The 13927-nt window shown below is 43.8% G+C and overlaps 4 protein-coding genes across 4 annotated transcripts; 2 read left to right on the top strand and 2 right to left on the bottom strand.

The window, feature by feature from the left end:
* The first annotated feature begins 437 nt into the window (after positions 1-437).
* Positions 438-3690, top strand: LOC139915785 (tyrosinase-like). Its single transcript, XM_078283938.1, has 5 exons — positions 438-1229; positions 1361-1553; positions 1890-2031; positions 2498-2718; positions 3686-3690. The coding sequence occupies exons 1-5, from the start codon at positions 438-440 to the stop codon at positions 3688-3690; spliced, it is 1353 nt and encodes a 450-aa protein (XP_078140064.1).
* Positions 3691-4913: 1223 nt separating this feature from the next.
* Positions 4914-6415, bottom strand: txnl4b (thioredoxin-like 4B). The gene is made up of 3 exons (XM_071904503.2): positions 6243-6415; positions 5986-6137; positions 4914-5678 (listed from the first exon to the last, which is right to left on the bottom strand). The coding sequence occupies exons 1-3, from the start codon at positions 6372-6374 to the stop codon at positions 5513-5515; spliced, it is 450 nt and encodes a 149-aa protein (XP_071760604.1). The 5' UTR covers positions 6375-6415; the 3' UTR covers positions 4914-5512.
* A 289-nt stretch (positions 6416-6704) lies between these two features.
* trmt10c (tRNA methyltransferase 10C, mitochondrial RNase P subunit) lies at positions 6705-8980 on the top strand. Its single transcript, XM_071904479.2, has one exon. The coding sequence runs from the start codon at positions 6965-6967 to the stop codon at positions 8585-8587; it is 1623 nt and encodes a 540-aa protein (XP_071760580.2). The 5' UTR covers positions 6705-6964; the 3' UTR covers positions 8588-8980.
* A 9-nt stretch (positions 8981-8989) lies between these two features.
* Positions 8990-13792, bottom strand: blzf1 (basic leucine zipper nuclear factor 1). Its single transcript, XM_071904481.2, has 7 exons — positions 13736-13792; positions 12975-13047; positions 12172-12632; positions 11287-11486; positions 10909-11037; positions 10477-10699; positions 8990-10300 (listed from the first exon to the last, which is right to left on the bottom strand). Exons 2-7 carry the CDS (start codon positions 12991-12993, stop codon positions 10115-10117), a joined length of 1218 nt encoding a protein of 405 aa, XP_071760582.1. The 5' UTR covers positions 12994-13047; positions 13736-13792; the 3' UTR covers positions 8990-10114.
* Positions 13793-13927: the final 135 nt, after the last annotated feature.

Here is a 13927-nt window from a genome sequence, read left to right as displayed (position 1 = left end):
ATTCACACACAGGAGTCAGGACATTGATCAAACCAGCTGAACTTTGGGGTCCTACAGCTGTGTTGACACAGCTGATACAACACAGAAATTGGTGTATCACTACATTATAATTCCATTTTGATTAACTCCAAACACTAAATTCATAACAACAGAAAAAGAGAAAAGAGTGTGATGAGCCCCATTGCCTGGTCGCATTATGTAACACAACTTTATGTAAGAAACAATGCACGTTTCAATGTACACTGCCCATGGATTCACAGAAATGCTTACGTTCCAGTTGTTCAAATATTGCAGCATGAAGATCAAACCAGAACCTCTTACGACATTTGCCCTTTAAAAGGGAGCTGCCAAGATGGGAAGCTGATGAGTTGCCAGTGTCCTCCCAGTGCTCCAGTGGGACTGAGGTAGTACGGTGTTCTGTCTCCCTCTCCTCCACCATGCTGCCGTTACTTCACTTCACCTGGCCTTGGCCTTGGCCGGTCTTCCTGCTGTGTCTTGTGTGTCCCAGAGTCGTGCAGGCTCAGTTTCCTCGGCCCTGCACCGCCCCAGAGGCTTTGGAGAGCCGGATGTGTTGCCCCGTCTGGAAAGGCTCTCCTTGTGGCTTCAGCTCAGGGAGAGGAGTGTGTGCACCTCACCCTGCAAGAGACCTCCCCAAACCGGTCGACTACAGGGTCAACTGGCCCCGCGCCTTCTACGATTCGGTCTGCACCTGCTGGGGGAACTATGATGGGTTTGACTGCGGTCAGTGCCTGCCGGGCTGGAAGGGACCCCAGTGTTCGCAGCAGCATCATGTGGAGAGGAAAGAAATAACAGAGCTGACCGACCAGGAGAGGGAGACCTTCCTGTCCAGCCTGCACAAGGCCAAGCGGAGCCTCAGCAGCCGTTACACGATCCTTACCAGCAGGGACACCACAGTGGAGGGGAACTATAACTTTCGCAACACCAGCGTCTATGACCTGTACGTGTGGATGCACTACTATTCGGCTAAGAGCTACGCTGGTTCTGAAAATAACTCTGCACACCGCGGCCCTGCTTTCGCCTTCTGGCACCGCGTTTTTCTACTCTTCATCGAAAGAGAGATTAGGGAGCTCACTGGGGATCAGGACTTCTACGTCCCGTACTGGGATTGGACCAGAACCGACCACTGCAACATCTGCACTAACCAGTACTTTGGAGGAGTTGGCCAAGATGGGCGTATAGACGGTGCTTCGCCTTTCTCGAAGTGGGAGGTGAGAGGTCACAGCTACAAATGGCCATTCACTCATTCACTCCCACTCTTTTCCAAATCCCTGTGCTATCTCTCTCTCTCTAACTTCTGTTCTGCTCCTTCTTTGCCCCACAGACTATATGTCCATTTCAGGAATCTCTTGGTATAATCTGCATCCAGTCTGATGCCTCTGAACCTGGCCGTCTGATCCGCAACCCCGGCAGGGACCCTGTGTTCAAAACACTGCCCACTGCTGAAGACGTGGAGGACATTATGACAGCAGAGAGTTTTGACACCCCTCCATTTGACAAAACCTCCACGAACAGCTTCCGGAACAAGCTAGAAGGTTTATCAAATAGCTTATCATGTCTTATTAAATGTCCTATGCCATCATGAACAAGTAACTCTTACTTCAAATCTGTGTCAGCAGGAGTTCAATAGTTTGTTAACATCATAGGTTTCCAGAAAAGCTTTGTGCAAGTATGACCAGATAAAAAATAAAGCCACAAATTGATTGTAGTGATCACTGAAGTATGCATTCAGACTGGAAGTATAGTAAGTGATGCTAATTAGTAAATGTTACAAACAACTTGTACCAACTAGGTCAACTATCAAGGGCACAAAAAATGAGGGCAAAATAAATTATAAATCTAGGTTAAAACGTATTCCTCTGCCCCGTCAGGATTTGACATTCCCCAGGATTCCCGCCACCTGAATGCCTCAATGCACAACCTGATCCACAGATACCTGAACGGCACCATGTCTCTGGTCCCTACTGCTGCCAACGACCCAGTATTCATGCTGCATCACTGCTTCATTGACAAGTAGGTCAGACATGATCAAAGTCTCTAACGCCGTTTATTGATCCTTGGTGTGATTCCCTGGTTAATGAGCAATCTTTGACAACAAAGATAAAATTTTAGCCGTCCTGACTGTAGGATCTTGTGTTTGTGTAAATGACTTTTGTATGTTTTGTATGGAATGACTGAATTTATTTAAGTTGAAACTGATTATAGAAATCAAACTCATGATGCACTTACCAAGTTTTTATAGTTTTAAAACCATATTGCATTGAAAAGTCCTAGATATTTTGTTTTCTATTATTATTTATTCTTATTAAATTGATACTTGATTCTTGATTTGTTCTGACTTGACTTCTACATTTAGACTTGGGACTTGACGTGAGACTTGTGCCTCAAGACTTGAGACTGACTTGGAACTCGAGCAAAGTTGACTTGGTCACACCTCTGATTAATAATTATAATTGTGTGCTGTGTATCTGGGCGTCAGGCTTCTTGAGAGATGGTTAGAGGACCACAGTGATGCTGCCTACCCCGACAGTGAGCAGGTCCATCCGGCCCAGAGAGCGCAGGCCTTCATGGCCCCGTTCTTCCCCCTCCGGACCAACAGCTTCTACTGGGGCCGGGACACCTGGAGCCTGGGTTACAGGTACAAGGATCACAAGGATTCCAACTCTGGAGCGGGGAACAGCACAGCAAGGGAGGCTGCAGGTACAGATGATGGAGTAGGGATGATGGCAAAATCAATACATTTACTTATTATTCCATTGTTTTTATTTATAATGCAGTATACAGACTTGTGAAAGCTATATACATTTTCGTGATATGCAAATCTAATAAATAAAATGAATATCGTTTTCTCTGTGGATTAGACCCATTAATTGGCCTTAACGTTTTGGTTTTCTCTGTGTTACTGTCATGTTTCTGGCTTTAAATGTCTTTTTCCCTTTCTTCGTTCCTTTTTGGCCGACTACAGCTAGTTTAATTCATGTATGTCAATATTTCTATCGTTTTTTTTTATCAAAACTGTTCCTCTTTGTTAAATCATTGGGTAAACTGGCATAGTTTGCCTTCCGATCTTAAATAATTTACGAATGGGAGTTATATCCTATTCGGTTAGATACTATATACTATGGTATTGCATATGAGAAATTTATCCCTCATTGTCAGTATTTGTAGATGAATCTACAGCCCATGGGATCCAATGGCAGTGGCCTGTTCTGGGCCTGTTAGGTGTTGTTTTACTCTGTGTTGGTGTGGTGGCTGCTGTGAAATACACAGGTGAGATTTGTTCTGTGTTTCATTCTTTATATCCCAAGGAAATATTAATTCATAGGCTTAAAGTCATTTCAGGATGCTGGTGATGTCTACATCCATTATGGAGGGGTGCAAATGTCTCATCTCTGTATCTCAATTTAGACAAAAGATCATCAGGCCAGACAGCAGACACCAAGACAGAGGAGAAGCACTCACAGGTGAGCCATCTCCTTTTCACATTACATCTGGGTTTTTTTTTTTATCACTCACAGTGGTCTGGAAGCTGATATTCAGTCATATATGCACTCATAATATTTCAATGTTGAGCTATAAACTACCGTATGTAAGCTGGTGAACTGACTCAATACACCTCATTACTTCTGTCTCAGCTCACTTCCATCTCTTTGTCTTTGCGATACAGTCTGATGAAAGGACCAACTCTCTGTATGCAGTCTGGGTTAAAGAGATGGACGGGCACATTGACAAATCATCATCAACTTGTATTTCATCTTGGGAGGCTCATTCACAAGATGCAACACCCAGACCGCCGTCACAGAGAGAGAACCTGCAGCCTCCTGTTGATGTGAAAATACAGCTTTAGTCTCAAAGGGATGGAGAGACGTGATCCCAGATCAGCCAGATGGAGACTGAGGGCAGAAGAAGAGATGCAGAACCAAGACAAAGAGAGTGAGAGAAAAATGAGAGAAAAAATCACAATTTCTCACAGATAAGCTACAGGTGGTGGGTGTAGAGAAGCGTTACTAATTTGTTAAAGGACAAAAAATAATTTTAAATTGAATTTTTGATTTGTTTTCAAAATAAAATGTGTAAAAGAAAACATCATTTTGAACTTATTTATTATTGAGTTTATGCCTAATAATTACAATTAGAGGGACAGATGATGTGAAGGTTGGGAATCTGATTACTTTTTTACTTAGTGGTAGCTTCCTGTGGGAAAATGTTCAAATGAATCATAATTAATAATTAAAAGCTTTGAGAAATTAATCATCTTTCACTGCGAGTGACTCAGCACCCACTCCAGGAACTCCAGACCCACCAACCAACCTGCAAGCTGTTTTCAAATATCAGCAGGGACCCAGAAATGAATGAAGTCCATACTCTACAATCTTCAAAATACTGCAGCCCAAGCAGGAAGGTGAATATCCAGCCTTACGCACTGTCTACTCTGCACCAAGAATCAGAAAGAGGCCTTACAAACACTTAACATGACAAAATGCACTTCAAATCTGAGGAAGCCTCCTCACAGCTCAGTAAAATGAATAGCTATCACTGCATGCTTGTACGCCAATGTAAGTTGATTTCTTTAAACAAAATCTGAATAGCGCCTTCTACTTCCCTACATGCTGAAAATACCACAGATCACAAATCACAAAACAAAGAATGATGAGTAATAATGAGTTGAATGTGAATTTAAAACAGGGAAGTAAACTTTATGGTGCCAGCTAAAATTAAAACATGACCACAGAGCATCTGCTTCAGATAAATGAATTGTAACTTCCTGATTTATTACTGTATTTCCATGGGAAACAACATGACTGAAAATGTTAACAAGATGAAAAAGACTGAAAATAATTACAGTAGAACCTAATTTATCTAAACTTTATCTAAAGACTTCTGAACGATGCAGTCTATCAAACATAATGGGCTCGGCATTGGATTAAGTCTAGTACAACACTAAGATTTCTTTTTATGAGGATAATTTGGTAGCATAAAAATATTTTTTTTTGATCAGATGGGAGTGTTGTTGATAAATGGGACTAAAACAAAGTGTTACAAAGCATTTAAGAATGTGTGCATGTATTTTTCATATCTTAACAAGCCTAAAATGTTTATAAATTTCAGTGTTTCCATCATGTTTCACTCCCACACAATACTTATTTCCAAGAGGTTTGGATGAACAATGGTCTACTGCACAGATAATCTTTTAATATAGAAAAGCGACAAGGATCAAGGAGTGATGCACAGTCTGAGACTCCCCTCCTGTACAAAAATGAACACATTATAGACAATGAGATTTTAGTTTAACCCTCCTAATCTGAGACACTTGAATACAAGCCAAGCTTAATATCAGAACATTCTCAGAGATTCTGCTTATTGGCTGAAAGTCGAAGCTGTTTTTGTCAGTTAATCAACCAGCGGTGATTGACTTGAGTCTGTAACAGATCATTATGATCAACAATCAATTTGTGGAGGTTATCTGTAGCTCCACTGTAACGCAGGCTCCACCCTAGATCCCATGGTAGAGCAGATCATATTTGGGGATATTTTGAGGGTCTATGGGACTCTGGACAATCATCTTCCCCCTCATGGCTCCTCTGTATATCACTTCAATCAGATCCATGAAGTCCTGCTTGGTCTTAAAGCTGCCGACAAACTTGGTATGATCCGGTGAGCTGAAAGAGAGAAAAGTATAAGGAAGTATTGAATTGGGAATAGATAGATAGATAGATATATAGATAGATAGAGTTGATTCCTGTTTCCAGTGAACACATATAAACCACCTACAAAAGGACTTTTTCTTAATCCACAAGAGCACTTTTGTCTACACTTGGAAATATATCCAGCATGTGAGGTGAGCGATCAGATACTGTGCGGTGCAATCCTATATGGGAATCAGGTAGTTAAAATAACAGTATTTCGTACTTATCAGACAATTACACAAAAAGAAAGAGGATGTAAATTTCAACACACTTCACCTACCCATAATCCACTTTCATGTGCTGTCCATTGAAGAAGAAAACTGTGGATGGGATGTAACTGATGTCAAAATATCTGGTGTAGATCGGAGCTTTATCCACATCGACGATGTAGATCGACGCCATGTTGCTCAAGTCATGGGCAGTTTTTGACAACTAAAGGAGGAAAGAAACTACGAATTAGCAAAAGTAGACGTGATACAAGTCAACGGGTTGATATTAGCAATGACGGTCTGACAGCAAGCTAGCAAACTGACTCACAATCTCATCAAGCTGGAGGCAAACCGAGTCTTCGTCTCTCCCAAACCTCAAAACTACGACTTTTTCTGCTACACCCTTGATCACCTCATCTATATCTTTTTTGCACGACAGTTTGGGTAAAAACAAACTCATTGTTCAAAGCAAACAAATGAGATCAATCCACACTTCCTTGTTTTGCTCGATAGGAGGAAATTACACCAACACTGTTACTGTGCAACGCTGTGAGTTATCCGACTGGAAACTACGTCAAATTGTTGTATTAAGTTATTATTATACATTACACCGATACTTAACAGAGAATAGAAATCATAACGAAAATGCTAGGTGTACGATTGTCACGGCAGGAACATTTTGTTCCTTCCTGATCGTCCACTGAGCAAATATTTAATACCAGACAAGCAGAGCTGTGTAGTCGCGTTTCACTACGACACATTAAAGTGTGACACCATTTAACAACGTGACCTTTCCACAATATTTGACAAGCATGGATGTTGAGCCAAGTACTCCAAACTTCGGCAATATTGGGAAAATGTGGTAGGGTGCAAGTACTGTATATGTTTAGGATAAAATGTTGTGACAATGGAGAAGAAACTGAACCGCTTCGTGCACTTGTGTTGGTCCGGCTAAATTCCGCATCCCACAAACTTTGACAGTCCATCAGTGACAGCCGTACCTTCTTACTTTTAACATTGACACAGTTGCAGGTTTAATCATTTATCGCGATGTTACGGGTCTTTACTACACCGGTTTTCTATGAACTGTGGAAATGCGGTCTAATTGCGGCATCCACTGCTACAAAGAGGCAAACCGTAACCAGACTGCTCCCATTCAGCAGCGCCTTCTCCTCTCATCACCCTGCAGCTATCACCCGCCACTTAAGTACTGGATGCTCACTGAGGAAAGATGCCCCCCAGCCAAAACCAGAGCAACCTGAGGAGAAAGAGAAAATAGATTTGGACATATGGAAATCTGTAATGCGATCCCAAGCCGCAGCAGATGAAAAGCAACAAGGGGATGATGAAGAGGAAGCAAAAGGAGAGGACGCAGGAGAACCAGGAGGTGATGTTAAGGACGGGTCCACTCTGGAGGCCACCCGGGAACTGGTGGTGATGTGGCAGCAAGCTGGGAAGCTGGTGCCTCAAGAGATGACGGATGAAGAGGTTCAGACGCTGGCACAGCTCACCACCAAGTCCTCAAAGAAAAAGTACCTCAAGTACCTGGCCATCAGGGAGGGTCACAAGAAGCTCCGTAAGGAAAAGCAGCAGCAGAAAAAGGCGGAGAGGGCGGCCTGGTTGGAGCAGAAGGGTTCACCTGATGGCGAGGCTGAGGACGGGGACGACCAGAGTGGACAGGAACTGAAAAACACGTTCCTCCTGCAGTTCTGGGGCCGGTCCCTGGACAGGCTGCTGGGCTGGAAGAGCGTGCAGGCCATGACGTTCGGCCAGCCGCTGGTCTTTGACATGAGCTACGAGCAGAACATGTCCAGGCGTGAGGTAGACAACACGGTGTCCCAGCTGATGGAGGTGGAAGGGTGGAACCGTCGCACCACTGACCCCTTCCACCTTCACTTCTGCAACCTGCAGCCAGATGGGGCCTACAGGCACGAGCTGCTGAAGCGGTACGGCGCCGAGGCCTGGGACCGCCTGCTCATCACAGCCACCGACCGCCACCATGTTGACGTCTTCCCCCGAGAACGCCTCGTCTACCTCACCGCAGACTCCCCTAACGTCCTACGCACCTTCGACCACTCCAAGGTCTACATCATCGGAGGGCTTGTGGACCGCTCCATCCAGTCGGGCTTGTCCCTGGCTAATGCCAAGCGTCTGAAGCTGGCCACCGCCCGTTTACCCCTGGATGAGTTCCTTCACTGGGAGATTGGGGCCAAAAACCTGACCCTGGACCAGATGATCCGCATCATGCTGACTCTCAAGGATACAGGGGAATGGGAAAAAGCTTTGAAGTTTGTGCCTACGAGGAAGCATGATGGCTTCCATCAGCAGCAGCCAGAGAAACGGGTTACGAACTACAGCATCAGAGATAAGGGAGTCACACATCATGGACAGAGAGAGGATAGTGGAAGGGCAATGAGATCTGGGGACAGAAATAGTGGCGGGACTTTCAGAAGTGGAGGCCCAAGTTTTTCCAATTCCTATAAAGACTCAGAGTTCACAGGTGTTGTCAGAGGGAAGAGTAAGGACAGAATCGCAGTTGGCAGGATGGCAGGGCCGACTGGCGACAGAGAAAACAAACCAGCTGTAACCAGGCTACGGACATCGTTTAAAAGCAAGATGGAGGGCAAAACAAGTACAGGCAAGAGCAAGAAGGTCTGGTGGGAGGACGAGTGAAGTCAACAAGAACTGTCTGACTTTGGGGTTTGGGATGTTTGTTTATATCCGCACTAATGTTGTCAAGGACCTTCTGGGGAAATGTCAAAAATTAAGACCTGTCAAAGGTCATGATTAAAGTGTTGTAATAGTCATTGCTGATGAAAAGTTTGTTAATACTTCATGATTAAATACTTGTTAATACTTCATGCACCGGTGTGTCACAGACTCTGGCCAGCCTTTTCCATATAATCTTACCAAATTATAAAGAATCAAGACATTTCAAAGGTATAAACTGTTTATTTTGGTCTCCGACATGGAAAACAGTCTTACAAAGATAAAAGGTTTAAATATCATTTTCTAGTTTGCTTTCATTTAACATTATGTTATTGTCACCACCACTGAAAGAGCAAACTTTTCCATACAGATTAAATCAACCAAAATAATACACAGAACAGTTTTTGAAAATCTCAAATGGCAGGTGCAGTATCTTGCAAGTTGTTCCATAGAAGTATATTCCAAGGCAAACACAGCAGAAACATCTGTCCAGTATTTTTTAAATGCTGTATTAAATAATATTGGTCACTCTTTTGTATTGCTTATGATTTTTGCACTCCAAACCAAATATCTAAGTTCCTGTATAGTGAAAAACTGCCTCGCAGAATCAAAGAAATTCTTTGAAATGAACAGGACATATGTCAATGAAAACAAGTTAGAATAAATAAAACACACAACCATAACTGCAGCCTAAACAACAATACCGTTTTGAGAAAATACAATTCTTTGTACTCAACATTTCCTTTGAAGCAGCACTAAAATTTGAGTCGTACTCAAGTATCACTGTATCAATGATGAATGTTGCTGTCGTGGGTGGCATGTGACAATATGGAGGGCTTCCTTACTCCTGTGTGTAATTGTACAGTGCATGATGTGTAACTGTCCAATCAGCTCATGATTAACCCATGAAGTCCAGAATAAGTCCAGTTATGGATATACTGATACAGATATAAATAAAGCTTAAAACACACTAGCCTAATGTTCAAGTCATAAGCAGACACCTTAACAGTGCTTGTTTATCAAGTAACACTGATGTCATCTTGACATCACAACCAAGCAATAAATAGCACTTTCACGGTTTAAGCAAAGTTGCAATGGTTCTAAAATTTCATCTGTCGTCATCATATCATCATGATTATTGAAAACAAAGCACCATTTTTCTTATTTAGCCATTTCAGATCAAAGGTCAAAAGAGAGCAGAATAAACGGCAGGCCAATATAATTCACAACTATCCATCAGAAAATGGGAAAATCAAATGGTATGCAACAACCTGGGCAGCTGCACACTGAAATGTGTAGCAGCAGACCCATGCTGGTATGGATAGTGTCTGTGTGAGAAAGGCTGACTTGGTGTTGACTGAGGAAGTCACTTCATATGGAGCGGCCATATTCCCCAGAGTTCACTCTTGTGTTCAGACCTTGGAGCATTTGAAATGAGCGTTGACCCTGCATGGATGTCAGACAGGAGGCTGCATGGCCCCTCTTTGACCTCTACAGCACCAAGATGTCTCCACTGCAGCGCTCGCAGCAGTTAAAAGTAATGTTCTCATAGCGGGTGTATGGGTGAAACCTGCCGATGCTCTTCTTATTGGTCAGAAAGGTTGAGGGGGAGGAGTCACAGAGTGGAGGCTCAGCCTTGTTTTCTGAGCAGGAAATCGGATCTAAAATCTTCAGCACCTAAGACAGAAAGTGGGAGAGAAGAGAGAAGATGTATGAGTCAATGACAAAAATGGTAGCAGCCCAGATAAAGTTTCAGGGGGATTGCCATTAAACATGCTCCATTTTCTCTGTCAGCAACAATACACAGTGTGTACACAAGGCATCGGTGGAAAAGTCGGAAGCTGGGACCACACCTTCTCAGCCATCTTCTCCGCTGGTGTGTTGCATAACTGTTCAGCTGGTGCGCTGCTGCTCTTCACCACGCTGTTGCTGATGTTGCCCAGTAGGTGGGAGTTGATGGCGTCTGCTATCTTGTGATTGGCTGCGGCCAGCTCACCCGTGCTGAGGGGCTGGGCGCTGGGGTAGTAGGTCTGCTGTCTGCCCCACTGCAGGGACACCAGGAGCTGCTCAAGAGATCTGACAGTGGAGATGCAAGAACATCAGCACACAGGCTCACAGGCTTTTCTTCAAATTCAAATTCCTCAGCTGAATTGGAATTGATGAGTTCATTCATGAATTGACCCCAAACCTGGTGCCAACAGCATATTGGATATGACTCTATTTGAATGTGCTTCCGTTGCCTCGTGTGTAGGATGTTTGAGTCACGCTCCAGTGTGTGTTGATACCTGTGAGTGAGCACCATGTCTCTAGAGAAATCCTCTCTCTCGGACAGCAGGTCCTGAATCGCTCCTTGGGCTTCTCTGGTCTGACGCTGCAGAGCTGCTCGGGCATTCGTCAGCTCCTCTGCCATCACTCTGGAGAGACAACATTGATCCAACTGCTCACTCAACAGAATAATAGTAATTATGCGATACCTTATTGAACCCTGTATGAAAATGATCTCTTTTTTTTGTCTGCCTCAGAGTTTTAAAAGTTTTAAAAACAAGGATAAAATGACAGTAGCTGATTGTGCTCCAATATAAATCCTCTCATCCCTTTCCATCGCTCTCTTCGTCTCTATTCATTTCTATTCATCACACATCCTGACTCTATCCACTCCATACCTGCTGGCCAGGAACTTGCTCCTCCAGACGTCACACTGGATGCTCATGCGTTCCAGCTGCTCGGCGGTGTGTGACAGACTCCTGCCCAGCGCCTCATTCTCCAGAATCAGCTGGTTCTTCTCCCGCGACATACGCTCAAAGTGGTACTGCAGGTCGTCACCCACCGACGCCACCAGAAGTTTCTTTAGCTCGCGGTTCACCTGGGGCACATGGTGAGAATGGCTGAAACTGTCCAAGTTCCTGAATGTCTCAGTGGGGGATATACATAGGGAGATGAATCAAGTGTTTCCTTTTTATTTATTTAGTTGCAGTGCATCCCCTCATGGCTGGAAAACTGTAAATACACTGAAAATGCATCATCTGCCCTTATTGCTCAGCCCACTCAAAAGAAATAACTGCAATTACACAACAACTGTCCATATAAATATCCAAATAAGAGCTGTTATTACACTGCATCAAAAATGCAAAACAAAAATTACCCCCACTTCTACAAGAAATTATACAGGAAACACTGGCATTCACTCGAACGTTATAAATTGATATATCTTTGCACTTCTGATATTGTTTGCATATTGTGGTAAATTAAATTGAAACACGTTGCAGCTGCTAAACGAAGCCTATATTTGTGTTCATTTATTGCTTTGAAGTGGTTGTATTTGATAGCACTATTTATAGCAAATAAACTACTTTTTTGTGCATTATATGGTTTCCCACCTCTTCTATTTTATGTTCTCTGACCCACTGGGTACCAATTTTTCCACTGCTTTTTTATTTAGGTAAATTAAATTGCCCACATATAAATTGTAAACAGCAATAAACCTGATTGGGCAAAGCACAGGTCTAATATCCAAATAAAACAATCTATCTAGCTTCACTTGGTCTTACCTCTGTCTGTACCCGCAGCTGATTGGACAGGCCTTCCTTATCTTGCAGCAGCCTGCGTTCGGAGTTCTGCAGCTTCTCCAGCGCTCCCCTCCAGTCCTCCACCAGAGGGGGGGAGGGAGAGCCTTGCTCCTCAGCCTGCTGCCAGGACTCCCCTTTCCCCTCAACGGGCCCCGCACGTCCGCTCCGGATGATAGCGGCACGCGGAACCACGATCCTGACAGCCTCCACCTCTGTGCAGGCCTCCCGACTCACCTTGCCCAGGTGGAGCACCCCGAGAGGCCGGGGAGCAACGGGGGGAGCAGTGTGGGTGGATTTGGGGCTGTGCTTGGGGCTGGCCACCTTCAGGAGGGGAACTGCAGAAGGCCCCTGTGGCAGTGGATCCGTGATGATCTCCAGTACGGCCGGCGGTTTGTCAGTTTCCATGCCGTCACCGGGGCCCCTGACCGGCACATGGGCAGAACCTGGAAGAAACAAAGAGCTGAGTCTAGGGCTAACTATCTTTACTTGATAGGTGTGCTTCCTCTTCCTACCCCTAACTTCTGTCTCAAATGCAAGTTGGGTGAGAGGAAATTAGTTTCCTGCCCATTAAAAGCAGGAGACAGAAAAAAAGGCAATGAAGAATACGGAGGATATGACTACTGAGAGTCATATCTTAATGAATGAGAGTCTTCTCAAACCACGCTGGCAGGGGTTTTATCAGGACTGCTCATCAGTCTGCTATGACTGGCTGCTCAAAGATAGGGAATGTAGACAGCAGTCCATGAAATGTAAACACTTGATGTTTCAAGCAAAACTGTACATACCTCTCACAGTAGTAGTCATGGTGGAAGCGGGTTGGTTGAGTGGAAGTTGGGAGATGCCAGTTGGCTCTTTCACCTATGACAATTCAAAAAAAGAAAAAGACTTGCATGAAACTTATGTGAAATCACTAGTGAAATCAAAACCAAAGAAGGCTTGTACCTGTGATGTGAGTAAAATGTTATGTCTGGAGCTGCTGCATAGACATTCAACAGGAAAATGATTTTGTCAACCCAAAGAATAGCCTATCTGAATTGTATACCCAAATTACACCTATAGTGAGGTTATCAAAAATTAAAGGAAATAAGCCACTATCCCTTCAAAATCCCTCTGGGTGCTCTCAGCCACCTATGCGGTTTACATAGCGGTTTACAGAGTAACATTTATTTTTTTTCTTGACTTGTTGTTAACTTAACTCTCAATCAGACATTAATGTTACAATAGAGACTGATTTTGAACTGTCCAATTGTTGTAGTTCCTGTGTGGATGTTATTATTATGTGTTAATACATTTCAGATAGCGACCACACAACGCTAGTCAAAGGTCAATGTTTACAGCTGAGCTTGCTTTACTGAATGATAACAATACACACTAACGTTGGCTAGTCAGTTACAGTTGCTGGCCAAGCAGATGGAAGCGTTGGCGAAGGAAAACAACGGTTAACGGCAGTTTGTTCGCTAAAATTAGCCATCTACAAGTGGGGACATTTTCCCGATGTAACTGACATTAGATTCTTAAGACTGAGCCATAATATTAAGCAACATACCGTCAAAGAACGGGTCGTTCCTCCACAGTTAATTCGCGTTAAGCAGCGGCAGCAAGCTGTTTATTTGTCACCGGATACAGTTGGCCTCTGGCGAATGGCAAATGTTCCGTCCATCTGACACAAAGCTGATCTCGAATCTGCCGCCATGTTCTCCTAACGCTATTCTCTGAGCGACCAAATGTTAGCAATCTG

This window comes from Centroberyx gerrardi, chromosome 1, assembly GCF_048128805.1.
Source record: "Centroberyx gerrardi isolate f3 chromosome 1, fCenGer3.hap1.cur.20231027, whole genome shotgun sequence".
NCBI classification, from domain to species: domain Eukaryota; kingdom Metazoa; phylum Chordata; class Actinopteri; order Beryciformes; family Berycidae; genus Centroberyx; species Centroberyx gerrardi.
Note: the sequence above shows the minus strand (reverse complement) of the source record. Positions and strands in the feature narration are given on the sequence as shown.